At 36.2% G+C, this 27,519-nt stretch overlaps 1 protein-coding gene across 4 annotated transcripts in view; it reads left to right on the forward strand.

Annotated features, from left to right (window-relative positions):
- PPIG (peptidylprolyl isomerase G) overlaps nucleotides 1-27,519 on the forward strand; it is a 95,148-nt gene that overhangs the window by 18,280 nt on the left and 49,349 nt on the right. For all 4 annotated transcript variants that reach the window (XM_037850516.1, XM_037850520.1, XM_037850518.1 and 1 more), the window contains exons 2-9: nucleotides 4,361-4,410; nucleotides 4,735-4,813; nucleotides 4,908-4,982; nucleotides 6,516-6,623; nucleotides 9,021-9,065; nucleotides 10,171-10,258; nucleotides 20,250-20,279; nucleotides 20,370-20,509. In XM_037850516.1, the coding sequence (XP_037706444.1) occupies nucleotides 4,753-4,813; nucleotides 4,908-4,982; nucleotides 6,516-6,623; nucleotides 9,021-9,065; nucleotides 10,171-10,258; nucleotides 20,250-20,279; nucleotides 20,370-20,509 (547 nt within the window). In that variant the 5' untranslated portion in view covers nucleotides 4,361-4,410; nucleotides 4,735-4,752. The remainder of the gene's footprint in view (nucleotides 1-4,360; nucleotides 4,411-4,734; nucleotides 4,814-4,907; nucleotides 4,983-6,515; nucleotides 6,624-9,020; nucleotides 9,066-10,170; nucleotides 10,259-20,249; nucleotides 20,280-20,369; nucleotides 20,510-27,519) is intronic.

Genomic DNA, 27,519 nt, shown 5'->3' on the forward strand with positions numbered 1-27,519 from the left:
TCAATAAAGAATTTTAAGCAGGAAAAATGTGATAGGGTTTATGTTTTAAAAGAATCACTCTAGTTATTCTGTGGAAAATAGACATGATGATACTAGAAGTGAATCAGGGAAACCACTTAGGAGGCTATTGCAGTAGTCCAGATTAAAAAATCATAGTGTTAATGGTAATACGAATGTTTGGAATGATTTTTTTTATTGAGATTGTTCATATACCATAACCATTATCCAAAGATCCAAAGTGTACAGTCAGTTGCCCACAGTACCATCATACAGCTGTGCATCCATCACCACAGTTGATTTTTTTTTCAATTTTTAGAACATTTTCATTACTCCAGAAAAGAAATAAAGATGAAAAAGGAAACTCAGATCCTGCCATACCCCTAACCACCCCCCCCTCCATTATTGTTTCATAGTTTTGGTGTAGTACATTTGTTACTGTTAGGAAAGAATGTTAAAATACTACTAACTGTAGTATGTAGTTTGCAGTAGTTGTATTTTTTTTCCTATATCCCCCTGTATTATTGACTTCTAGTTATAGTGGCATACATTTGTTCTAGTTCATGAGAGAGATTTCTGTTATTTGTACAGTTAATCATGGACATTGTCCGCAACAAGATTCGTTGTTTTACACTTTCTCATATTTTAACCTCCAGCTTTCCTTCTGGTGACATACATGATTCTGAGCTTACCCTTTCCACCACATTCATGTACCATTCAGCACTGTTAGTTATTCTCACAAAGCGCTACCGTCATCTCTATGCGCCCCCCCCCCCACCATATGCATTTGGCTTTGGTATCTTGCCTTTGTTATGTTAAAGGAAGCACAAGACAATGTTCCTGTTAATTATAGTTTAGTTTGCATTGATTGTATTTTCCCCCCAATCCCACCCTATTTTTAACACCTTGCAGTGCTGCCATTCATTTGTTCTACCTCAAGTAAAAACATATTTGTACCTTTTATCACAATTGTTGAGCACCCTAGGTTTCACTGAGTTATACAGTCCCAGTCTTTATCTTTCCTCTTTACTTCTGGTGTCCCACATGCTCCTAACCTTCCTCTTTCAACCATATTCACAGTCATCTTTGTTCAGTGTGCTTCCATTGTGTTCCAGACCTCTCACTCCTGTCTTCTCCTTTCTGTCTGCAGAGCTCCCTTTAGTGTTTCCTGTAGAGCATGCATCTTGTTCCCAAACTCTGTCATTGTCTGTTTGTCAGAAAATATTTTAAATTCTTCCTCATATTTGAAGGACAGCTTTGCCGGATATAGGATTCTTGGTTGGCAGTTTTTCTCTTTCAGTGTCCTAAATGTATCACCCCATTTTCCGTCTTGCTCCATGGTTTCTATCGAGAAACCCGCACAGTCTTATCAAGCCTCCTTTGTATGTGATGAATTGCTCTTCTCTTGCTGCTTTCAGGATTCTCTCTTTATCTTTGACATTCGATAATCTGATTTTAAGTGTCTTCTTGTAGGCCTATTCAGATCTACTCTGTTTGCGGTACGCTGTGCTTCTTGGATCTGTAATTTTATGTCTTTCATAAGAGATGGGAAATTTTCATTGATTATTTTCTCTATTATTGCTTCTGCCCCTTTACCCTTATCTTCTCCTTCTGGGACACCCATGACATGTACATTTCTGTGTTTCGTGTTGTCATTCAATTCACGGAGATGTTGCTCATATTTTTCCATTCTTTGTCTGTTCTTTTGTGTGTAGGCTTTTAGGTTTCTTGTTCTCCAGTTCCTGAGGTCAGCCTCTTGAGGTCTGCTGTTGTATGTCTCCGTTGTGTCTTGCATCTCTTGTGTTGTGCCTTTCATTTCCATAGATTCTGACCATTTTTTTTTAAGTTTCGATTTCTACCTTATGTACGTCCAGTTTTTTCATTATACGCTTCATCTCTTTTGCCATATCTCCCCTAAACTTTTTGAATTGATATAGCATTAGTTGTTTAAATTCCTGTATCTCAGTTGAAATGTAAGTTTATTCTTTTGACTGGGCCATAGCTTTGTTTTTCTTGTATTTTCTGTTGTCTAGGCGTCTGGTTTCCTTGGTTACCCCAATCAGGTTTTCCAAGACCAGAACGGTCTCAGGTCTTGGAAGGAGGCAATAGTATGCTGTTTCCCTGAGGGTGTTATAGAAGATTGATACACAATGTGAGGCCTCAAGTCGCTGTGCGTTTCTGCCCAGCAGGTGGCGCCTGTCAGTCTGTAGCTCCAGACTGGTGTAAAGAGGTGTGGCCCATGACTGTTCTCCCCCAGGCTCTGGGGTCTGGTTCTGTATGGAAGGCGAGTAGTAGAACTGGACCCCACTGCTTTCCTCTTAGGGAAGATACACCCCCTGGGGAGATATCGTTTGCATTTGAAGTCTCTCTTGACTCTGCTATCTCCACCTTTGTCTGGGTCAGAGCGGTGGGAACTGAAAATGGCTGAAGCTTTCTCCACTGAGCCAAAAAAGGTACAGAAAGTCCCCCTTCAGGGCCAGTCCGCGGCCACCCTCAGTTTCACCCATCAACCAGAGATAGCACCTGTCCTCTGGGTTCCCCCTCTCTCCCAGAGATGTCCTCCAGCTCCCTAAGGTCAGTCATCACCAGAGGCCTCTGCTTGTTGGGGATTCGTAGCTTGTAATGAGCAGTCCACGTTTGTTAATTAAAACCTCAGTTGGAGCTGGGCTGAGCTATCTTTGCTTGCTGGGAGAGTGCTGCTCTCTCTCACAGTTGAGGCTTTGCAGTTTGGGCTATGAGGGGAGGGGCTCCTCACTTGGATCTGCGGTTTATACTTACAGATTTTATGCTGCAATCTCAGGCATTCCTCCCAATTCAGGTTGGTGTATGATGAGTGGACAGTCATGTTTGTCCCCCCACAGTTAATCCAGATTATTTCTTAGTTGTTCCTGGTTGTTTATTAGTTGTTCCATGGTGACTAACTAGCTTCCACTCCTCTCTATGCCTCCATCTTCTTCTGGGTCTGGGATGATTTTTGAAACTAGAAACAACCAACTTCCTAACAATTTATGAGGGAGAGTGGAACCAAAGAAGACTCCACAGGTTTTTACTTAATACTTAGTTGCTGGGTTGAACATTGATAATTTTACTGAGTTTTTGAGGGACTGGGATGGGGAAATAAAAAGTTTTGTTTTGGATATATTAATTGTTTTTTTAATAAAATAAATGTTTTATTGGAGTATAACATCACACATCAAAAAGTTCACAAATTCTTAGTGTAGCCCAAGACATTTTCCCAAAGTAAACTCACTTATGTAGACAGCATTCAGATCAAAACCAGAGTAACCACTATCCTAGTACAGTGTCTTGTGCACTCTTCCAGTCACTATTTTGTCTTCTAACTCCATAAATCGGTGGTATTCATTTGCAGTTTCCGAGTCCCAGAACTATAGGATTGTCTTAGAATTGAGAAACTGAAAATCTTCAAAGGTTGTGTCTATTTAGGGAAATTATTTTTGAGCTTTTGTAACTGTTGCCTGCTTTTCAAATTTGGAATTTTTCCGATAACATGGTATGTAGGAAATTAACTGTAATTGTGAGCACTCTAGACTGTTTTTGACACAGATAATAAGTACAAGTAAAACTGGGGAAATCTGAATAAGATGGGTGGATTATATCATTGTTGGTATCCTGGCTGTGCTATTATGCTACAGTTTTGTGTATTTATTATCAGGAAACTGAGTAAAGTATATACTGGATGTTACTATGTTTCTTATAACTACATGCGTGTTTACAATTATCCCAATAAATTTTCAATTAAAAATTGGTAGGAAAGAAATCTATTCAGGATGGAGAGTATAGATCTTTCAAAGCCTCACTAGATCTAAAATATCTTTCACTGCTTACTGAACCACCAGTTTAATTAAGATACAGTGATTTTCAGAAAAGCATATACTCTTCAGATAGTCTCTATTCTGAGCCAATGAAATTTCATTTTATACTCTTATCAGTTTGTATGCCATTTACCTTTATTTCTTTGCCTTTTTTCACCCTACCCTGTCATCCCACACCAAGTATTACATTACATTTTTAAAATAAATGCCTTATCAAAAGAATAAATAATAACTAATAATAATAGCTATCTGCTATGTAGATGAAGTTGTTACACAGAATATCTCCCTCCTTAGTATATTTTGTTTCTACACTAGCATATCAGTAAGGGCTGTTGATCATGATCAGAAGGTAGTCTCATATCATAAAACTTAAAGTACTTTTACTCAGAATGTAAGTGTATCATATATATCATTAATATACCCAATTTTCTTTTTTATTGGTGGTTTACTTTTTAGTATTCTTTAGGAGTTAGAATATTTTTATTTCTAAAACACGCCATTTTCATCAAACTCGCATTTTTGTTTTCCAGGATCTAAAGGATTGGATCAGTTCTCAATTTTTGTCTTTTTCTACTTAAAGGTAATCTATTTGTTGTCCACTAATCATAAAGGCTTAACTATCATTTACTATTTGGGTTGGCAATCTATTTTCAGTTGGTAAAATAGAAATTTGATTATATGATAATAGCTAAATCTTTTAAATCTTTTCTATTTGCCTCACAAAATGCAATCTAATGTCTAAAATGAAAGCACTTATGTTTGTTACTTATCTCATGGAAGTAAATTTCAAAATTCAAACTACATTTCTAGTTTGTGCTCCACAGAATTTTTTTTTCAGAAATTTCTGAAAAATCTTTGCTGTTGTATACAAGTCTGTTTGCCTGAAACTATATTTTATTCATAGATTGAATAGATTGGAGTCATGGGAATAAAGGTTCAGCGTCCTCGATGTTTTTTTGACATTGCCATTAACAATCAACCTGGTAAGAAAATTGATGGTCCTGTTGAACATTTATAAACAGCTTTTTGATATTTTGAATTGATAAAGAGGTTTAAACCAATTACCTTCTTTTTCAGCTGGAAGAGTAGTCTTTGAATTATTTTCTGATGTGTGCCCCAAAACATGCGAGAACTTTCGTTGTCTTTGTACAGGTTTGTTGACATTTTCAGTTTCCCTAATAGTATCCCATTTGATTTTGGCTTGTTTCAATATTTTGTTTTTGTTTTGATTTTTGATTTACCATATTTTAGGTTTCTTTGTACGTATTCTTTGACCACTTCCTTCTTAACATGCTGATTATACAGCAATCACTAGAATCTGGAAATAGTTCTTCTTAGAAATATTAATTGTAAGGGATTTTATCTGAGGTTGATTTCTTATACTTTCCAGAAAAACATGTATGGTTTTCAGATGAATTTTTTAAAAATTCCTGGATATGGTCAAAATTCTATAGTTTAAAAAAGTTTATATAGCTCAAGAAGGTATATTTTACAAAGCAAAATAATATCCTCATTAGGTTTTTTTTTTTTTTTCACTGTTCAACATATTTTTTAAATTCAATTTTACTGAGATAATTTCACAAACCATACCATACAATCATCCACAGTGTACAATCATTTGTTCACAGTACCATTATATAGTTTTGCATTCATCACCACAATCAATTTTTGAACATTTTCATTACTACACAAAAAATAAGAATAAAAATTAAAGTAAAGAAGAATACCCAAAGCATCCCATACCCCCCCATCCCTCCCTATAATTCATTTACTTTTTGCCCTCATTTTTCTACTCATCTGTCCATACATTGGATAAAGGAGCCAGAAGATTTTCATAATCACACGGTCACACAGTGTAAGCTATATAGTTGTACAGTCGTTTTCAAGAACCAAGGCTACTGGGTTGCAGTTCAGCAGATTCAAATATTTTCTTCTAGCTATTCTAATACACTACAAACTAAAAAGGGATATCTCTTCATTGCATGAGAAGAACCTCCAGAATGACTTCTCAGCTCCATTTGATATCTCTCAGCCACAGAAACTTTATTTTGTTTCATTTCTCTTCCCCCTCTTGGTCCAAGAAGGCTTTCTCAATCCCATGATGTCATGGCCAAGCTCATCTCTGCGAGTCATGTCTCACGTTGCCAGGGAGATTTACACCCTTGGGAATCATGTTCCACGTAGGGGTAAGGGCAGTGAATTTACCTGCCGGGTGGACTTAGAGAGGCCACATCTGAGCAACAGAAGAGGTTCTCTGGAGGTGACTTTTAGGCACAATTTTAAGTAGGCTTAGCCTCTCCTTTACATTACAAGCTTCATAAGGTCAAGTCCCAAGATCAAGGGCTTGGCTTTCTAAATTGGTAGTCCCCAGTGCTTGTGTGAATATCAATAATTCCCCAGGAGGGGAAGTTTAATATTTTCCACATTTTCCCTCAGTCCCTCAAGGAGGCTTTGCAAATAGATTTTTATTCTCTGTCCAGATTACTCTAGGATGTATCAGGGCTTCACACTAACTGGTACAAACCTACCAGATCTCACTCCCTGTTCAAGATTCCATGTAATTATGGTGTTTGAATAAACTGACCATACAGGTTAAATTTATTCTCATTAGTTTTTTTTTTGCTTTAATACTACTACCATGATTTTTTTTCTATTAAGTATCCTACTAAATTTTCTTTTCTGCAGGTGAAAAAGGTACAGGAAAATCAACTCAGAAACCATTACATTATAAAAGTTGTCTCTTTCACAGAGTTGTCAAGGATTTTATGGTTCAAGGTGGTGACTTCAGTGAAGGTAAGATTTTGATTCCCACAGAAGAAAATTATATATTTATATTCTTTGTTAAATATCATAAATTTGAAAGTTAGATAAGTCCCTAGAGGTCCTAGACTAGTCTTCTCACTTCATTTAGTTTAGTCTTTCTTTGCTTAAACAATTATAAGTACTTATAGAAACGTATTTTAAAAAAGAAGCAATTCAAAAAATATTTCACTTTTGATTCTTGAATTTTTTTTTCCAGGAGTTTGTTTCTGTATAAAAAAATAAACCCAAGCAAAACACTGTATTCACTCCTTAGTAACCTATCAGAGTATGTATGTATTTGATTTTGTTACAACTGGTAATTATTATTATAATGTAGTTTGTTTTTTTAATCATATTTTTTATTGTGGAATATAACATACATACATAGAAGTGATAACTATCCAAGTGAAATTAACAAGTAGTTAGCAAATTTCAAAGAATGTTAATGGATTACAGTTCCACCATTTCAGTTCTTTCCTTCTAGTTATTCTAATATGTCTTAGTTTGCTAATGCTGCAGAATGCAAAACACCAGAGATGGATAGGCTTTTATAAAATGGGGGTTTATTTCACTACACAGTTACAGTCTTAAGGCCACAAAGCGTCCAAGGTAACACACCAGCAATCAGGTACCTTCACCAGAGGACGGCCAATGGCATTCGGAAAACCTCTGCTAGCTAGGAAGGCAGCCGGCATCCGCTCCAAAGCTCTGGCCTCAAAATGGCTTTCTCCCAGGACATTCCTCTCTAGCAAGCTTGCTCCTCTTCAAAACATCACTCACAGCTGCACTCACTGAGTTCCCTCTCTGTGAGTCAGCTCATTTATATGGCTCCACTGATCAAGGCCCACCCTGAATGGGCGGGGCCAAGCCTCCATGGGAACATCTCATCAAAATCATCACCCACAGCTGGGTGGGGCACATTCCAAGCAAATCTAACCAGCACCAAAACATCTGCCCCACACAAGACCACAAAGATAATGGCATTTGGGGGACACAGTACATTCAGACTGGCACATAATACTTTCTCAATTAAGAAAAAGAATATTATATATATAGATTCAATATTCATAATCCTTTGTTAAATTCCATCATCTGTTGCTACCCTTTCCTCTAATTAAATCACTTTCCCAATCTTCAGGGATGTCTAGGCAGTGACCACCCTAATTTTTCATGTTGAAAAGGGGTGTCGACATTATGGGAAAAGGGGGCACATTCCTGAAGAGTCTGTTGCCTCTGGGTTTTGGGACTTAGCTGGCATAGGAATTGTCTGGAGGATTTAAGTTTCTGAAGAATAAAGTTAGTGAGTGAAACTTTTTATAGAGTCTCAGATTGGGATCCGGGTATTCTTTAGGGTTTTGGGGACTACTGTTGAGTTGGGCTTATCATACAACAGTCATTTGGCATATCTAGCTGAAGCTTGCATAGGAGTAACTTCCATGACAGCATGTTTACTCTGTTGGGATTCTCTTAGCCACTGAAACCTTCTTTTGTCGCTCTTCTTTTCCCCCTTTTGGTCAAAAAAAAGGCATTCCCAACCCCTCAATGCCAGGATTAGGCTCATTCTCCGAATCCATGTCCACATTCCCAGGGAGTCTCATTCATCTGGGGGTGGGGGTGGGGGTACTGTCCCGTGTCATGGGGAGAATAATGAATTTATTTGCAGAGTTGTACATAGAGAGAAAGTCCACATTTGAGCAACAAAAGAGATTCTCTGGAGGTGACTCCTAGGCATAATTATGGGTGGGCTTAGCCTCCCCTTTACAACCGTAAGTTTCACCTGAACAAGCCTCAAGATCGAGGGCTTGACTTATAAAATAGGGGGTTCCTAAGTTCACATAGCATATGTTATATCCATGACAATCCATCTGTGCCTGACATTATCGTCACTTAGTTGTACAGTCCTTATCACTCTCCCTTTTAAAAAATTCTCATGACCCCAAACACCCCATAGCTCTTTTCAACCTTTAATTATTTGTCCCTATTATTTGTGTTGAACTAGTAAGGTATTCCTATTAATTATATGTTGTCGTTTTTACCTGTGCTATTTTATTGTAAAAACATTAAAACCGTACTTTTGAAGACACTTATAAAAAAAAGTCATAAATTCTTGCTAATAGATTTGCATATTCATTGTTAGAATCTAAAAGTTATGTTTTCCACATATTCTAGTAGGCTTTGTCAGAATCCCTGTATTACAGAGAAGTAAGGTAATTTGGAATCTTGCCAGTTTTGACATTAACCTCTTTTATGATTTTCTTTCATCCTTTGAATATTTGTTGATTCGAAATCATTTGAGGGCCTACTTTGTAAGAAGCTTTTTATGTTAGGTAGAACCTTCAAAGAACTTACTGTTTTGAGAGTTCTAAGAGTCATGGTTTTCGTTCTTAGGAAATGGACGAGGAGGAGAATCTATTTATGGAGGGTTTTTTGAAGGTAAAAACTTTTGCGTTTAAATTATGTTTTTAATGTTTTGTTTTTTTCATCTGGTTATTTAATCAATAAGATTATTCATTAAATAGTATACTGATATATAGCCATCCTAAAATAAGCTGGAGGTTAATTTTCTTATGAAAAAATTTGTGATAGGGTATTATAAAGGTGGGATTTATTTGTTTTTTGGCCATTAGTACGTTGTGTTAATTGATGGTTTCAGTGATCAATATACTTAGAATTATGATGCTACAACAGAAACTCTCATTGCTTGATCTTAAAAATAACCTTTATTAAAAGAGATTCAGCAATTCAGCAGTTTCCTAGTAACAATATCCAGTGACTTTCAAAAGGTCTTTTTTCTCATGAAGTTTTCTTTTAATCTCTTTGAATTTTGGCTATAATTGTTTTCTACACTTAAGTTTTCTCTCTGGAATTTTTTTTTATTGATGTGGAAGATCATTTAAAAAACTATAAGCATGTCAGTGTGGAAGTACTTCAGTATTAATTTTCCATCCTTCACTTTTGGGATTCGGTGGAATTTTGTTTCAGATTACACTTGCCTTGTTTCCATAGTCTAACCCAAGATTAGAAGATACATTCCGCTCTTGGCAATAGGTGATGCAATGACTGACGTTAAATTAATTAGTCTAGACTAAATATTATCTTTGCCTCCCTATGCTCAGAAATGAAACAGGTGAAGTATAAAATGAAAGACTCCTATCTGGGCTCTTTTTCTTTCTTTCCTTTTTTTTTTTTTTTTCTTTTTTTCTTTTTTAATAGTTCCATTTTTTTGTGTATAAACAAAGTTGCATTGTCATTTCCAAAAACTTTAAAGGTCAAATGTAAATGGAAAGAAAGGGGATTGATAAAAAGTATTTGGGTTTTATAGCAAGGAATAAAAAATTAAAAATATTTTAATCTAAAAAGATGGAAGGAGATTGACCAATATTTGATTCTCTTTCTTTCAAAGCCTAGTTTTGTTATCTAAATCTTGTCTGACTCTGAAGAACACACCAGATATGAAGAGAAGTAAAAATAAATGGTGGGGTGGTGGTTATGCCTATAATGTGACTTAAAAGTAACTGAAAACTTTACTTCTCTGTAGACGAGAGTTTTGCTGTTAAACACAATAAAGAATTTCTCTTGTCAATGGCCAACAGAGGGAAAGATACAAATGGTTCACAGTTCTTCATGTAAGTATTAATGATGTGGTGATTTAAAATAGCTGTTTTGAACAGAAACACACGTTTAAAAAAAGGTTATGTATTGGTCAGTTGATGGAAATATTGTGACCAGACACTCACAGGGATCTAACCCTGTGTTTTCTCTAGGACCAGTATTTTAGTGTTTGCTAATTCAGTGCCCATGGCAACTTTATAGAACATAACTACAGTGAATAATGAGAATCAACTGTACACTGACTTCCAAATGGAAGTAGAGTTTACCATCAGCTTTGTGTTTCACCACAACCTCACCAATGTATTATCGTTTATTTTCCCCTTTTATATGAAATCCTATGCTAACCAAAACCTCTATGTGAGGTTCACATAATCCATCATACATATTCACGGAATATTCCCTCTAAGTCATGTTGATGTCTCCTTTACGTCTTTCCATTTCTAGTCACTTTTTTTTTTCCTTTTTAATTTTTACTGTTATTGTTCAGATACCATACAATTATCCAAACATCTAAAGTATACAATCAGTTACCCCTGGTACCCTCATACAGCAGTGCATCTATCACCACACTTAAGTTTTGTTCAATTTTTAGAACCTTTTCACTACTCCAGACAAAAAATAAAGTGAAAGATGAAAAAAGAAAAAAAGAAAAGGAAACTTAAATCCTCCCATATCCCTAACCAACCCCCCTCAATTGTTGACTCATAGTGTTGGTATAGTACATTTGTTACTGTTTATGAAAAAATGTTGAAATACTAACTGTAGTATATATTTTGCAATAGGTATATAGTTCTTCCCTATATGCTCCTCTATTATTAACTTCTAATTGTATTGTCATACATTTGTTCTGGTTCATGGAAGAGATTTCTAATATTTGTACAGTTAATCGTGGACATTGCCCACCATAGGATTCAGTTTTATACATTCCCATCTTTTCATCTCCAGCTTTCCTTCTGGTGACATATATGACCCTGAGCTTCCCCTTTCCACCTCATTCACGCACCATTTGGCACTGTTAGTTATTCTCACATCTTACTACGGACACCTCTGTTCATTTCCAAACATTTAAGTTCATCCTAGTTGAATATTCTGCTCATACTAAGCAACCGCTCCCCATTCTTAAGCCTCGTCCTGTATCTTGGTACCTTGTATTTCATGTCTATGAGTTTACATATTATAATTAGTTCCTATCAGTGAGACCCTGCAATATTTGTCCTTATGTGCCTGGCTTATTTCACTCAGTATATTGCCCTTGAAGTTTTGTCGTCAACCCATTTCTTTTTTTTTTTTTTTTTTTTTAATATGGGTTTGTTCACACACTATACATTCCATCCTAAGTAAATAATCGATGGTTCTCTGTATGGTCATATATTCATGTGTTCACCACCTTCACCACTATCTAAATAAGGGCATCTACATTTCTCCCACAAGGCAGGAGGGAGAGTCAAAGAAGGTAGAGAGGCAAAAGAAAGAGAAAAAAAAAGAAAAATGACAGCTAGGAAGCAACAAAAGGAAAAATAACCTTAAATCAAAGTAGAGTAAAGAGTTGGACAACACCACCAATGTCAAGCGTCTAACATGCCTCCCCTGTCTCCCCCACTTAATCTGCATTTACCTTGGTATATTGTCTTTGTTACATTAAAGGAAGCATAATACAATGATTCGGTTAGTTACGGTCTCTAGTTTGCGTTGATTGCATCCCTCCCCCAATGCCTCCCCATTTTTAACACCTCGCAAGGTTGACATTTGCTTGTCCTCCCTCGTAAAAGAACATATTTGTACATTTTATCACAATTGTTGAACACTCTAGATTTCACCAAGTTACACAGTCCCAGTCTTTATCTTTCTTCCTTTCTTCTGGTGTCTCACATGCTCCCAACCTTCCTCTCACAACCATATTCATCGTTATCTTTGTTCAGTGTACTTACATTGCTGTACTACCATCTCCCACAATCGTGTTCCAAACCACACACTCCTGTCTTCTCCTATCACTCTGTAATGCTCCCTTTAGTATTTCCTGTAGGGCGGGTGTCTTGTTTACAAAGTCTCTCATTGTCTGTCGGAAAATATTTCAAGCTCTCCCTCATATTTGAAGGACAGCTTTGTGGGATGTAGAATTCTTGGTTGGTGGTTTTCCTCTTTCAGTATCTCAAATATATCGCACCACTTTTCTTCTTGCCTCCATGGTTTCTGCTGAGAGATCTGCACATAGTCTTATTAAGCTTCCTTTGTGTGTGATGGATTGCTTTTCTCTTGCTTTCAGGATTCTCTCTTTGTCTTTGACATTTGATAATCTGATTATTAAGTATCTTGGCATAGGCCTATTCAGATCTCTTCTGTTTGGAGTACGCTGTGCTTCTTGGATCTGTAATTTTATGTCTGTCGTAAGAGATGGGAAATTTTCATTGATTATTTCCTCTATTATTGCTTCTGCCCCTTTTCCCTTCTCTTCTCCTTCTGGAACACCAGTGATACATACATTCTTGTACTTTGTTTCATTCTTAAGTTCCTGGAGATGTTGCTCAGATTTTTTCATTCTTTTCTCCATCTGCTCCTTTGCTTGTAGGCTTCAGGCGTTTTCTTCTCCAGTTTCTGAGTGTTTTCTTCTGCCTCTTGACATCTGCTGTTGTATGTTTCCATTGTGTCTTTCGTCTCTTGTGTTGTGCCTTTCATTTCCATAGATTCTACTTGTTGCTTTTTTGAACTTTTGATTTCTGCCTTAAGTATGCCCAGTGTTTTCTTTACAGCCTCTATCTCTTTTGTGAAATCTTCTCTAAACTTTTTGAATTGATTTAGCATTAGTTGTTTAAATTCCTGTATCTCAGTTGAAGTGTACGTTTGTTCCTTTGACTGGGCCATAACTTTGTTTTTCTTAGTGTAGGTTGTAATTTTCTGTAGTCTAGGCATGGTTTCCTTGGTTACCCTAATCAGGTTTTCCCAGACCAGAACAGGCTCAGGTTCCAGAGGGAAGAAATATTCAGTATCTGGATTCCCTGCGGGTGTGTCTTAGAAAATTGGTACACCCTGTGATGCCTCAGGTCACTGTGCTTTTCTGCCCAGCAGGTGGCGCCTGTTAGCCTATAATTCTTGACTGATGTGAGGATGTATGGCCGTGTTCCCCCAGGCTCTGGGGTCTGGTTCTGAATGGAAAGGGCCGCACCCCTTTCCTCTTAGAGAAGATAGACTCCCCTAGGGGGGAGGTCATTAGCATTTCAGTGGTCTCTCTCTGCTTGTGCTGTCTCCACCCTTCTCCGAGTCACAGCACTGGGAACTGAAAATGGCTGGGGCTTTCTCCACTGAGCCGAAAAAGAAACAGTCCCCTTCAGACCTAGTCCAAGGCAACCCTCCGGCTCTCCAAGGTGAGTTGTCACCCAAAGCCTTTGTCTGTTTTTTTGGGGGATTCGTACCCGTAGTGAGCAGTTCACACTCGCTACTTAAAACCCCATTTGGAGCTCAGCTGAGCTATATTTGCTTGCTGGGAGAGAGCTTCTCTCTGGCACCATGAGGCTTTGCAGCTCAGGCTATGGGGAAGGGGGTCTCATGACTTGGATCCACAGGTTTTGCTTACAGATTTTATGCTGTGATCTCAGGCATTCCTCCCAATTCAGGTTGGTGTATGATGAGTGGACGGTCTCGTTTGTCCCCCCGCAGTTATTCTGCATTATTTACTAATTGTTTCTGGTTGTTTTTAGTTGTTCTAGGGGGACTACTTAGCTTCCACTCCTCTCTATGCTGCCATATTCTCTCTCCCTCTTGTAACCTCTTTTAAAAGACGTTCCTCTTTACTTCTGGTTTGTTCTATCGTTTTTTGATAGAAATAGCTTCAGTTTTCAGAGAACTTCAATCTTTTCATAGAGGTACTAAATAGGCTTCTATTTAGTTCTTAAAGACATCCTATAATTCACTCACACATAAGTACGGTATATTAGCAGAGCTGTTTCTGGGGTGTCAGGTCTCCTAAGTTTTGATCCTAAGTTTCTTTTCACCATACTTCTTTCTGTGTCTAATTTTTCCTTTGATTGGATTAGATTCCTACGTATTCTCTCAGGACTAGTAAATAAAGTACTAAGGGAGTGATATAAGTAAACCATTTTCTTCACAATAGTAGGTGCCACGTTTGAATTCCCTGTTGTAAAGGTGAGGAAGATTTTATCATTGTTGAATTTTTTTTCTTTTCACACCCACAGATATTGGGTTAATTGTGGTGGTAAGATTGTTCCACCCCAAACACTTAAAAATTTACTTCCCGTATCTAAGCTTCACAAGTTAAACATTCACATCAACTTAGCAGCAGGATAAGAAAGGGATGGAAATAAATAGGCACTTCTGAATCAGATGGAAAGAGCAAAGTTTCTTCAGAATTATTTAACATTTTTATAAATGATAGTTACATATGCTGATGATAAAAGAGCTCTTCCAAGCACATGAAGAACTAAACTAGTGGAAACAGACTGCACAGAATCACTTGATCTTTCAAAGAAAAGTAGTAACATAAGCTTTTTTTTTATTCAATTTTATTGAGATATAGTCACATACTATACAGTCATCTAAAGTGTACAATCATTTGTTCACAGTGCCATCATATAGTTGTGCATTCACCACCCCAGTCTATTTTTTGAACATTTTCCTTGTACCAGAAAAAGTGAAAATAAGAATAAAAAAAAAAATGAGTAAAAAAAGAACATCCACATCATCCCCCCCTTCCCACCATTTTTCATTTAGTTTTTTGTCCCCATTCTTTACTCATCCATCCATACACTGAATAAAGGGAGTATGATCCACAAGGCTTTCAGAATCACACTGTCACCCCTTGTAAGCTACATTGCTATACAATTGTCTTCAAGAGTCAAGGCTACTGGGTTGCGGTTTCATAGTTTCATGTATTTACTTCTAGCTATCCAATACATTAAAACCTAAAAAGCGTTATCTATATAGTGCGTAAGAGCATCCACCAGAGTGACCTCTTGACTCATTTCGAATCTCTCAGCCACTGAAGCTCCATTTCGTTTCATTTTGCATCCCCCTTTTGGTCAAGAAGGTGTTCTCAATCCCATGATGCCAGGTCCAGACTCATCCCACGGAGTCATATCCTGTGTTGCCAAGAAGATTTACACCCCTGGGAGTCAGATCCCACATAGGGGAAAAGGCAGTGAGTGCACCCACTGAGTGGGCTTAGGTAGAGAGAGAGGGCCACATCTGAGCAACAAAGAGGTACTCAGGGGGAGACTCTTAGGCACAATTATAAGCAGGTTTAGCCTCTCCTCTGTAATAACGAACTTCATAAGGGCGAGAAGTCCCGTGATAGAGGCTTGGCACATCAAACTGCCAGTTCTCAGTAACAGCATAAGCTTTTAAATAAACAGATGCAAGTTTCCTGGATTAATGATTATTAAGTCAAACTCTACAGGAAGGGGATATTATGGTTTTACTTCCTAGCAGTGTTATTTTATTAAATTGTCAGGTAAATAAACACCAACAAATTGGTGTATCTTGGTGTCTGGGGGTTTGTGATATGTTGGAATTCTCTGAGTGGGGTTTGTGTTATTTTTGCCACTGCCCTGTAAGTTTAGTTTTAAAAAAGAAATATTGAAAGGATATGATCATTTTTTTTATAAAGTTAAAAAAATGAAAAAGAAAGAATATCAAAAGTATAAAATGATTTAAAATCTGAGCAAAGCAAGTTTAGAATAAATAAGAAGTATAGTATTAATGCTCAAAACAATTTCAAAGGAAGGAATTAACTCAGTTTTACAAACAAGGAAATGAGACTGAGAAGTTGAGTTATTTACAAATGATCATATAGCTAATAAATGAGAAAGCCGGAAATCTAGCTCAATTGCAAGAGATAACACCAGTAGAGAACAAAAGAGCTTGTAGAGATTTGTAAACAAAACTGTGTTGTATTCGCAGTGTATGTCGTCCCAGTGTACACGTTTATCTTGCTCAAATTCGACTGCAAAAAGAGAAAAGAAAAATATCTTAAAGTTGGTTGCCTACTCCATCTGCCTTTAGTCATTGAGCATATATTCTGGGAGTGTGTATAAAATGGAAAATGTTAATGTGCTTCTCTCAGTTCTTCTCCCAGTGCAGTTATTTTTTGGGCCTCTCATAGTGGTGAGCATATTGCCACATTGAATGTGATTTTAATGTTTAACAGTAAGTGTTTATTTTATAACATTCTGTAATGTAAGTCAGTTGCTTTATCAAATGGCATTTAGTTAAAGAAATAACATTTGATTGCTGTGCCAAAGGAGAAATTGATTGTGTTGGACTACTTGAAAGATAATTTGATAGTCTTCAGCAGACTTCATTCTTGAAAATAGAAAAGTAGTACTATCACAAGTATTGCCTTATACAACAGCTTTAGAAAATCTAACCTCTAAGTAAGGTGAATCTGCTATTTTTGGCTAAAAAAATCTTTTAAAGTTGACATCGAGAATGACAAACCTATTTTGAGACCAGTGTAGAGAAGAGTTCTAGACCAAAAGATCTCTGGGTTTGATTTATTCATTCAGTGTTCTGTAGACATTTTGAGCACCTCTAGGGTGCACTATGCTCCTTGATGTGGTGAGTGCTTCTTTTGTTCCAAAAGTGATGGCACAAATCACATTATGGTAAATGCCTTATAAATTATACAGATCATTTTATGTGAGTTCGAAGTAGGTAATAATCATTTCTCACTCGTATTGAAGGAAGGCTTTCTCATCTGTGGAGGTTTTCTCATCTGTAAAATGAGAAAATTTTGAGTTTATTTCTAAAAGTTCCTTTCTGCTATAACATTTTTTGACTGTAGAAAATATTTGAGGGGGCTTTAAAGAATGTATAATTAGAAAGATAGGCATAAGGAAGGTGTATCTTTAATATTACTTGTAATCTGCATATCTAGACGCAAATTATATGCAATGTAAATATGTAATATAAATATATATATAGTGTACACGTAGATTTTTCATTTCTCGGTGATGTTAACAAGTTCATGTGAGCTAACCTGCTACAGTAAGGAAACAAGATAGGTTATTGATTTTAAACTCAAGGGAATTTTGCTAAGTATTAGGAATTTTTTGATGGTGTTGTGTGTGTATTAATGGAAGTTTAGCTTAAATTGTGTTCTTTCTCACAAATTTCTTTTTTGATAAGAGTTTTTGAAGTAGTAAATCTTGCACAATGCCCATCTTCATCCTATTTAACCGGTTTGTTTTTGTGGCTACTCAAGTAGCAGCCTTTGAAACTACATAGTTGGGTCGATCTAGAGAAAAAAAAGATTTTTAAAAATTAATTCATTTGCAAAATAGAAATTTTTGCTTTTAGATTTTTCTCCAGCTTTAATCAAGATCTCTTCATTATGAGGTTTACTTTCTGTCAGGGATAACAAGTATCATAAACAAGTAAAGCCCGTTGGGACAAGAAACTACACTGTGAATCCCTCTGCTAGAGAAAGCAAATATACTCAGCTCTGGCCAATTTATTGCCACATAACTGTGCCACATCTTCCAGGTTTTCCAGAGAGATCTGAAATGTGGATTTTTATATGAAAACATCTCATTTTAAATGTTATATAAAACAGTATGTGAACCAATTCTGTTCAGGGGTCCAACAGAACATGCCTGAAGGCCATCAGAATATGTGCTTTAATTGTATAAATGTTGAGTTAAAATGTTAAATGTATAAACTAGTGGAATGGTTTTTGATAAATTCTGGAATGTGCATATAGTATAACATCATATGCAACCCTGAATATTCCATAAAATTCCACTCATATGCAAGAAACACAAGTGGATAGAAATAATGCCAAAATATCAGCCTTAATGACATCAAAGTTTTCAGCAGTGAGTTGGTTTTACTTTCTTTTTTTTTTAAATAATTCAATTTTATTGAGATATCTTCACATGCCATGCAGTCATACAAAGTGTACAATCAGTTGTTCACAGTATCACCATATAGTTGTGCATCCATCACCAAAATCAAGTTTTGAACATTTTCATTACCACACACTCAAAAGTAATAAGAATAAAAATTAAAGTGAAAAAGAACAAAATTAAAGTAAAAAAGAACACTGGTTCCTTTTTTTTTCCCCCTGTTTTTCTACTCATACATCCATACACACTGGACAAAGGGAAGTGTGATCCACATGGCTTTCCCAATCACATTGTCACCCTCCTAAGCTACATTTTTATATAATTGTCTTCAAGATTCAAGGGTTCTGGGTTGTAGTTTGATAGTTTCAGGTATTTACTGCTGGGATTGACTTTTTTTTTTTTTTTCTTAATTATTTCATTTTATTAAAGAATTATTTAAGAAAGTGATCTATACACATGGTACCAAATTCATACAGTACGAGTCCACTGTAAAAAAAGTTTCCTTGTTCCCTATCTCCCAGCAAGTTCCCTCCCATGTTTTCTTCTATAACTTTTATAGTTTTACTTTTTTTTTAGCATTATTATTTTTATTTTTATTTTTTTATTGAGATATATTCACATACCACGCAGTCATACAAAACAAATCAAACTTTCGATTGTTCACAGTACCATTACATAGTTGTACATTCATCACCTAAATCAATCCCTGACACCTTCATTAGCACACACACAAAAATAACAAGAATAATAATTAGAGTGAAAAAGAGCAATTGAAGTAAAAAAGAACACTGGGTACCTTTGTCTGTTTGTTTCCTTCCCCTATTTTTCTACTCATCCATCCATAAACTAGACAAAGTGGAGTGTGGTCCTTATGGCTTTCCCAATCCCCTTGTCACCCCTCATAAGCTACATTTTTATACAACTGTCTTCGAGATTCATGGGTTCTGGGTTGTAGTTTGATAGTTTCAGGTATCCACCACCAGCTACCCCAATTCTTTAGAACCTAAAAAGGGTTGTCTAAAGTGTGTGTAAGAGTGCCCACCAGAGTGACCTCTCGGCTCCTTTTGGAATCTCTCTGCTACTGAAGCTTATTTTCATTTCCTTTCACATCCCCCTTTTGGTCAAGAAGATGTTCTCTGTCCCACGATGCCAGGTCTGCATTCCTCCCCAGGAGTCATATTCCACGTTGCCAGGGAGATTCACTCCCCTGGGTGTCTGATCCCACGTAGGGGGGAGGGCAGTGATTTCACCTTTCAAGTTGGCTTAGCTAGAGAGAGAGGGCCACATCTGAGCAACAAAGAGGCATTCGGGAGGAGGCTCTTAGGCACAACCATAGGGAGGCCTAGCCTCTCCTTTGCAGCAACCGTCTTCCCAAGGGTAAAACCTATGGTAGAGGGCTCAAGCCATCAAACCACCAGTCCCCTATATCTGTGGTGATGTTAGCAACCATGGAGGTGGGGTAGGCGAATACCCCTGCATTCTCCACAGGCTCCTCAAGGGGGCACTGCATCTTTTTTTTTTTTCCTTGTTTTTTTTTTTTTTTTTAACTTTCCCTTCTTTTTTAAATCAACTGTATGAAAAAAAAGTTAAAAAGAAAACAAACATACAATAAAAGAACATTTCAAAGAGACCATAACAAAGGAGTAAGAAAAAGACAACTAACCTAAGATAACTGCTTAACTTCCAACATGTTCCTACTTTACCCCAAGAAAGTTACCTAATATAGCAACATTTCTGTGAACTTGTTCCTACTATATCCATCAGAAATTAACAGACCATAGTCATTCCTGGGCATCCCCAGAACGTTAAATAGCTTATCTGTCTTTCTTGGATTATTGTTCCCCCTTCCTTAATTGCTCTCTATTGCTAGTTCTCCTACATTCTACATTATAAACCATTTGTTTTACATTTTTCAAAGTTCACATTAGTGGTAGCATATTGGTTTTACTTATACAATCAGAAATTTTTAAAAATATGTTATGTTTTAAACATATTGCGGTGTGTTCTACTTAAGGTTAATGTAATGTGATTCCATTCAGCAGATCATTTCTTTGCTGCAACTTTTTTTTTCCAATGCAGTTATTTTCTTTTCCTTTTTAGAGATGCTAATTTTTCTGTTTTTATTCTTCCATGTGATGACTTCCAAAAGAACAACTAAACCAACGCCTCATTTAGATGGGTAAATACTGTTTTATTTATTTTAGAACCTATTTTAAATTCATATTAAAGTAAGAAACTTTTATTTAATCATCGTTCCCTGACTCTTTAGGCATCATGTTGTTTTTGGGCAAGTGATCTCTGGTCAAGAAGTTGTGAGAGAGATAGAAAACCAGAAAACTGATGCAGCTAGCAAACCATTTGCTGAGGTACGGATACTCAGTTGTGGAGAGCTAATTCCCAAATCGAAAGGTAAGAACAGAGTACATATTTCTGAGAATTCACATGCACAAAGAATGAGCCAGGACACCTTAAACAGTTGGCATAAAATTCACACTAAAGCTAAATATTAAATATGAGCTTTTCTATGTTTTAAATTGTGTTACTTTGTTGTGTTACTTGTTACTTTGTTCATTTGCCATGGAACTGACTTCTTTATTAACTAATTTGCAGTAATTTGCCCTTTCTGCTCATACTTTGTGGTGTGTGTGTGTGTGTGTATGTTTTAACCGTAGTTGTCTAAATCACATGGTACATACTCTTCTGGGGAAAGAGGCAATTTGGAGGATGATGGAGCAGGATGAAAACTGAAGTGTATAAGAAAGACTAAGAAACTTTGGGGGAATAAATTATTTCCCCTCCATGTATGGCTTAGATTCAGAAGCATCTTGCAAGTTTGAGAAACCTTTTACTTAGACCAGAACATTTGAAGCTGACATGATCAGTGGTTTTATATGGTATTTTCTGAAATGGTAGGAACTTTCTTTAAGTATATTATATATAAATATGTGACTACTTCCGTTCATTACAGATGTTGAGTCTGTCACTCTGAAAATAATTGGGTGAGATTACCTTTTAATCTGAGTAGAAAGCAATAGAATATTAAACTGACTCGTTCTTTCAATTCCTATTAGATCTAGGAATAATAATATCGATATTTAGTTTCTTATGGTTAACAAATGTGAGAGTGATCTGTGATCTTTGCTGATCCTTACAATAGCCCTGTAATGTTTTTTAGTTCATTTGACAGATAAAATAGTCAAGATTATATTATTTACCATTTCAAGGAACTAACCTCAAACCCACACATGCTGGCCTCAGGTCAATGGCCTTTTCCATTATGTGGCACTGACACATTGAACTTTAAACATCTTTAACATTCTTTTCAGAATTGCTCTGTGTAGAACATTCTGTTCTCACTTTTTAGGTAAACTGATTTGCTCTGTAACATTTAAAAACATAAAAATTTTGTTTTGTTTTGTTTTTTAATTTAAAAAAATACTAAGATGGTGGCATAAAAAATGCAGAATGCTTATTTTTATTTTTGTCTCTGTATCCCACTTTGATTCTGCTCAATTAATTTTCTTCCATGTCATAGCAAATAAATACCTTGTAAACCATTTGCAGTAGTATGCTGAAGCTCATAATTGGTTGATTTATATAACTTCTTGGTGTCTGTGAGCCTGGCTTTCTGTTTACATTCAGTAAGGACTGAGGTGTTGTTGAGTATCTTTGTGTAATGTTGTATAAATGCAGTCATTTACATTTTCAAAAATTAAACACTAAAAAGCAGTTTATATTAATTTTTGCAAATTTTAGACCCTAGACCTACTGATACTTGTTAATTCTTTGATGTGTTACTGGTTTCACTAGAATATTTTGGTTTAAGGCATTATTTCTTCCTGTGGCATTCAGAAAATCTTTAACTTCTATTCTCTGCTTGACAACTAATTCTTTTTCTTCTATTTTGTAGTCTTTAAGGAGTCTTGTTAGGACTTATTCTCTTCTTACAAGAATTAAGGATGTTCTGTGGTTTATATATTCAGAAAGAGATAGAGGTAAAAAAAGCATGTATGAGACTTTCTTCCAGTTTGCTAATGCTGCCATTTTGCAAAACACCAGAAATGGATTGGTTTTTATAAAGGTGGTTATTTGGTTATAAAGTTACAGTCTTAAGGCCATAAAGTATCCAAGGTAAGGCATCAACAATAGGGTACCTTCACTGAAGGATGGCCATTGGCATCCGGAAAACCTCTGTTAGCGCGGAAGGCATGTGGCTGGTATTTGCTTGTTCCCAGGTTGCATTTCAAAATGGCGTTCTCCAAAATGTTGCTCTTGCGATATTTTGTCCTGTCTTAGCTGCAGTTCCTTTTCAAAATGTCACTCTTGGTTGCTCTTCAAAATGTCACTCTTGGTTGCTCTCCAAAATGTCACTCTTAGCTGCTCTGAGGTCCTTCTGTCTGTGAACTCCTTTATAGGGCTCTAGTGATCCAATTAACACCCACCCTGAATGGGTGGGATAACACCTCCATAGAAATTATCCAGACATTTCACTCACAGTTAATTGAGTCACATCTCCATGGAAACACTCAATCAAAGAATTCCATTCTAATCAACACTAATACATCTGCCCCACAAGACTGCATCAAAGAACATGGCATTTTGGGGGACATAATACATCCAAACTAGCACAGACTCCAATAAATTTGGTGTAAGGTTCTCTTGGTACTAAAAAGGTAGTATTTAAAGTATTTGTCTGAAGGTGAGGCAGTGAATGAATGTAGCTCTATATGTATGCATACTTACATCTTCATAATTTGTTGTCATCTGAAGAAAAAAATGCTAATTTAGCTTGGAAGTGGTGTTGAAAGTTGTGCAGAAGGTTGATATAACATCCTAGTATATGTCACTCAAGCTCATGCTCAAGTTGCATACCCTGCTCTTTTGAGTATTTTCAAGGAAGGGAAGATTTGGCCCTTTATTTGTATCTGCCCAGGAGTTTCCGAACATGTCAGATTTGTTTTGAGCCAGACCTCTCATACCTACTGTGTTCTGGATCACTCTGTGGAAAGAGGAAAGATCTTTGTGATTGAGATCAGTTTAGCACCTATTACCCCACGGTCCAGTTACTATGCAGAACATTGGTCAGGGTGGGTTTTGTTAACGCATCTATGTAATTTCATTTTAGACAGAGCTGTGTTTTACATCCTTTTTATAAGTTTGATGGCCTTTTTACAAGAATTTTAAATTAGGGATAATCTAAAAAGCTTTGTACAACACTATGGTGCTCATCATCATTAGATTTTAAAGCCTCGTTGAGAGTTTTAGACCCCAGTTTAAAAAGAAAATAAATACAGAATTTTTTTTTTTTTTTTTTTAACTTCCTGAAAGAAAACAAAAAGACTTCTGAAGAAATCTGACTGTCTGGGCCCACCTGTATATGGTCTTGGTGAGTCTGGGCAATCTTCTTGGGCTTTTTTCCCTTTGCTGTTGTGAGACTGGAGATCCTGCTTTTTTGTGATTCTTGGAAAGGTGTCAGGGAGGGTTCAGGATCAAGGAGAAGAACCTTCCAATTGATGCAGAGATGGAGCACTGAAGGCTAATAAAAACTGGATCCCCTGCAGAGGCTTAAAAAAGGGTCGTTGAGGGACAAAGTGGAGGATAGAATACAGACCACCAGAAAATGTGTTGCCTGGTTTTTCAGGTGTTTGATATGACCTTGAATCATGATGATCTCTTCAGAGTTCACTGCAGTTGTTAAGGATGGGTCTGTCCATCTTCACCATGCAACAAGAGATGGAAGCACTATTACAGAGTACACAGAAACGCAAGTGCTGAGTGAAATCATGACAATAGATTAATTGTATGAGAAGGTTTGCCTGTATGTCATAGGAAATAGATTGATTGGAAATAAAGGGATAACAGCACAGTCGAGAAAGCTTCCAATGAATCTTTTACTCAAGAGACAAGTGAAGAACACCAGAGACTCATTTCACAATGACGGGCCCATTTCAGTGTCCTTATTCATGAAAATAAGGTGGCCTGTACTGGTGGCACTTTTACTGGAAAGTAGTTGGATCTTAAACTTAGAAACTGTTTAAAAGAGGTGAGGAGTAGTATGAAATGAAGTTGTCTAAAGGAGACCTATTTTAGGAATACTGTTATGCCTTATTTCAGATCTTATTTTGATGGTGACCTAGAAATTTCCTTCAATATTAAGGTTTCAAGTGAGATTCATACTGGTGTAAAGTCTGTAGGCCTCAAAAAACAAGGCAGCATTTTCTTGCCTTAGGTTTTACAAGTAAAATGTTCTGGACTTTGTTAAAAACCTTAATATCATCCTACTAAATCTAGTACCTAATTGATAAGATTACCCTCTCTTCCCCCAAAAAAAGTCAGTGAACAGGTTCAGGAAATTCTTTATGTAATAAACAACTATGTAATCTAAAAAAGAACTAACCAAGAGCTGAGTATTTTTCTTTGTGTTTCCTTTTCATCCATTATGATTTGTTAACCTGCATTGTGGTTTTTGCTTTTTAGTACTGTTTTATCTTAACTATATTTATGTGCTTGTAAAAGATACTTTGAAATGGATTTTGTATAATTGGTTAGGCAAGAAGTGAAACGTTTTTTGAGGGGTAGGGTTAAAACAATTATTACCATACTTGAAATTTTTTAAATTTCTTTGTTTTTTTAATTTACTACATTCATTTGGTTCATAATTTTAAAAGCATAAAATGATAGTGGAAAGTCTCTTTCCCATCACTGCGTCTCTGTTCTCATCCCCACAGGCAACTATTATTATCGGTTTCTTGTGTATCATTGTTTTATTTTGAAATTGCAAAAAATTCATTTGTGTGGATACACTAGTATTTATGTAATTGGTTCTTGATTGGTAGACTTTTAGGTTTTCAGTATTTTATTGGTAGACATTTAGGTTGTTATCAGTATCTTACTGGTTGACATGTAGGTTATACAATAGCTTTTTACTTCATTCCATACTTGTGGGAATGTTTATCATGTAAGATAGGGTCCTAGAAGTGGAATTAATAGATTAGAGGGGTAATTCATATGTAATTTTTTAAGACACTGCAATCAGAATATAGAAGAATAAATTTCCTTACAACCTTTGCAAAATGACTTACTATCAAACTTTTTGGTCTTGCTAACCTAATAAGTAAAAAAAATGGTTTTAATTAGCATGTCTTTGAGGAATGTTATGTTAATCATCTCTTTTTTAGAGCCTTTTATATGTTAATTCTTAACCCCTATGCTTACCCATTCTGTTATTTCTTCCTTTCTGAAGTTCCAAACTTGATTCTCTTATATCCTTTCAGCTTAGAGAACTTCCTTTAGCCACAATTTACGGTAGATCTGTTAGTGACAGATTATTTCAGTTTTCTGAAAAATGTCTATTTGTCCTTCATTCATGAAGGATATTCTCAATAAATATATAATTCTTGGTTGACAGTTCTTTAATACTTGAAAAATGTGCCACTTCCTTCTGACATCTTTGGGTTCAGATGGAAAGTTTGCTCTTATTCAAATAATAGTTTTCCTGTAGGTTACGTATTGTTTCTTTCTGCCTGCTTTCACTAGTTTTTCCTTGTCTTTAGGTTTTTGAAGTTTGCTTTTGATGTGTCTAGGTGTGAATTTTTTAGGGTTCATCCTTTTTGGGATTCACTCATCTTCTTGAATCCCTTTTGTCAAATGTGGGAAATTTTTCTTCACCATTATTTTTTTAAATATCTTTTCACCCTCACGCTTTTCTCTTTCCAATAACACAAATATTAGATCTTTTGTTATTTTTCCACAGGTCTCTGAGGCTCACTTCAGAGTATTTTCTCTCTGATACCCAGATTGATTAATTCTATTGATCGCTCTTCAGTTCACTGATTCTTTCGTCTTTGATCTACATTCTACTATTCTACATTCTATTCTATTCAGCACATCCAGTGAGTTTTTTATTTCAATTATTGTGTTTTTCAGCTCTAAAATTTCCATGTGGTTCTTTATATTTTAGATTTTTTGTTAAGATTTTAACTTTTTTTATTTGTTTCAAGAGTGTTTGTAATGGCTTCTTGAACCATTTTTTTGATGGCTCTTTTAAATTCCTTCTCACATAATTCCAACATACGAGTCATCTTGGCATTGGCATCTTTTGATAGTCTTTTTTCATTTAGGTTGTGATTTTCCTGGTTCTTGTATGAGTGATTATTTATTTATTTTTGTATCCTGGATATTTAGGTATTATGTTATGAAACTCTGGCTTCTATTTTAGCAAGCAGTCACCCTGTTGAAGTTTAGCATGCAGATCTTGGTCTACTTTTTTTTTTTAATGTTTAATTTTATTTTGTTTCTTTTCATTTTATTTTATTTCATTTAAACTTTCTTGAAAAATTAAAAAAATTCACAAATAGCACAAATCAACACCTTAAAACAAAACAAAGCAATTTTAAGAAAAGCATATAACCTGAAATAACTACTTTGCTTCCATTGTGGTCCAAGTTTGCATTAATGTGGTATCTTCCATGCAGTTGATTTAAGAAGATTTCTAGTATTATAAATTGTACTGTTCATTCAGGCCATGTATTTTCTTATGGGCCTTGTGTATTCCTGCACAGCCCTGTTTCTATTTTTCCTCACTTTCATCCAGTTAAAATGATCCTACTTCACATCCTTCATACCCACTTTCAAATATAGACATCTCTGCTAAACCTTATGTGCAGAATCAGCTATACTCCACACACAAGTGTTACTGAATCTTTCCTATTACTCCAAACAGAAATCCCTGTACCAAGTTGTGCCCAAAAAAATAGTAGGAAATCCCAGCACTAAGAAACCTCGGGAAAGAAATCCCATTGCAGCTAGAAACTATGGAGAGGAGAGAGTCAGCCCAAGTTCCCAAAGCGGCCTGGAATTCTGGCTGGTGCTCAGAATGCACATGCACAAGTTAGGGAGCTCCCCCAGCTGCTTCACACTGAGCACAGGGTTGCTAAGCAACAGGCTTGTAACGTAATGGCTGCTCCCCTGCTCTGAAAATGTAAAGGGCACCCCAAGTGTGCAGGCACTGGGGAAGTGTTTTGGCCCATGCAGGCTGGAGAAATGTACAGGGATGATTCTGCATCACCCATGACCACCTGCGTATCATTTGAATGGTGGTGTTTTCACTCTCCCAGGACGACCCTATACCAAATCCCCAAGGTGAATTTCTGGGTGGTTTCGGGTACCTGGGGCTTTAACATAAGTGTCCCTGGCCGAGAATGAGCCCGCCTATCTTTTTCTTTTTCTTTTTAATTCAATTTTATTGAGATATATTCACATACCATGCAGTCATACAAAACAAAGTGTACATTCAGCTGTTTAGAGTACCATTATATAGTTGTGCATTCATCAGCACAATTAATTTTTGACATTTTTATTACTATACACACAAAAATAATAATAAAAATTAAAGTGAAAAAGAACAATTAAAGTAAAAA

The sequence above is a fragment of the Choloepus didactylus genome, chromosome 9, assembly GCF_015220235.1.
Source record: "Choloepus didactylus isolate mChoDid1 chromosome 9, mChoDid1.pri, whole genome shotgun sequence".
NCBI lineage: Eukaryota > Metazoa > Chordata > Mammalia > Pilosa > Megalonychidae > Choloepus > Choloepus didactylus.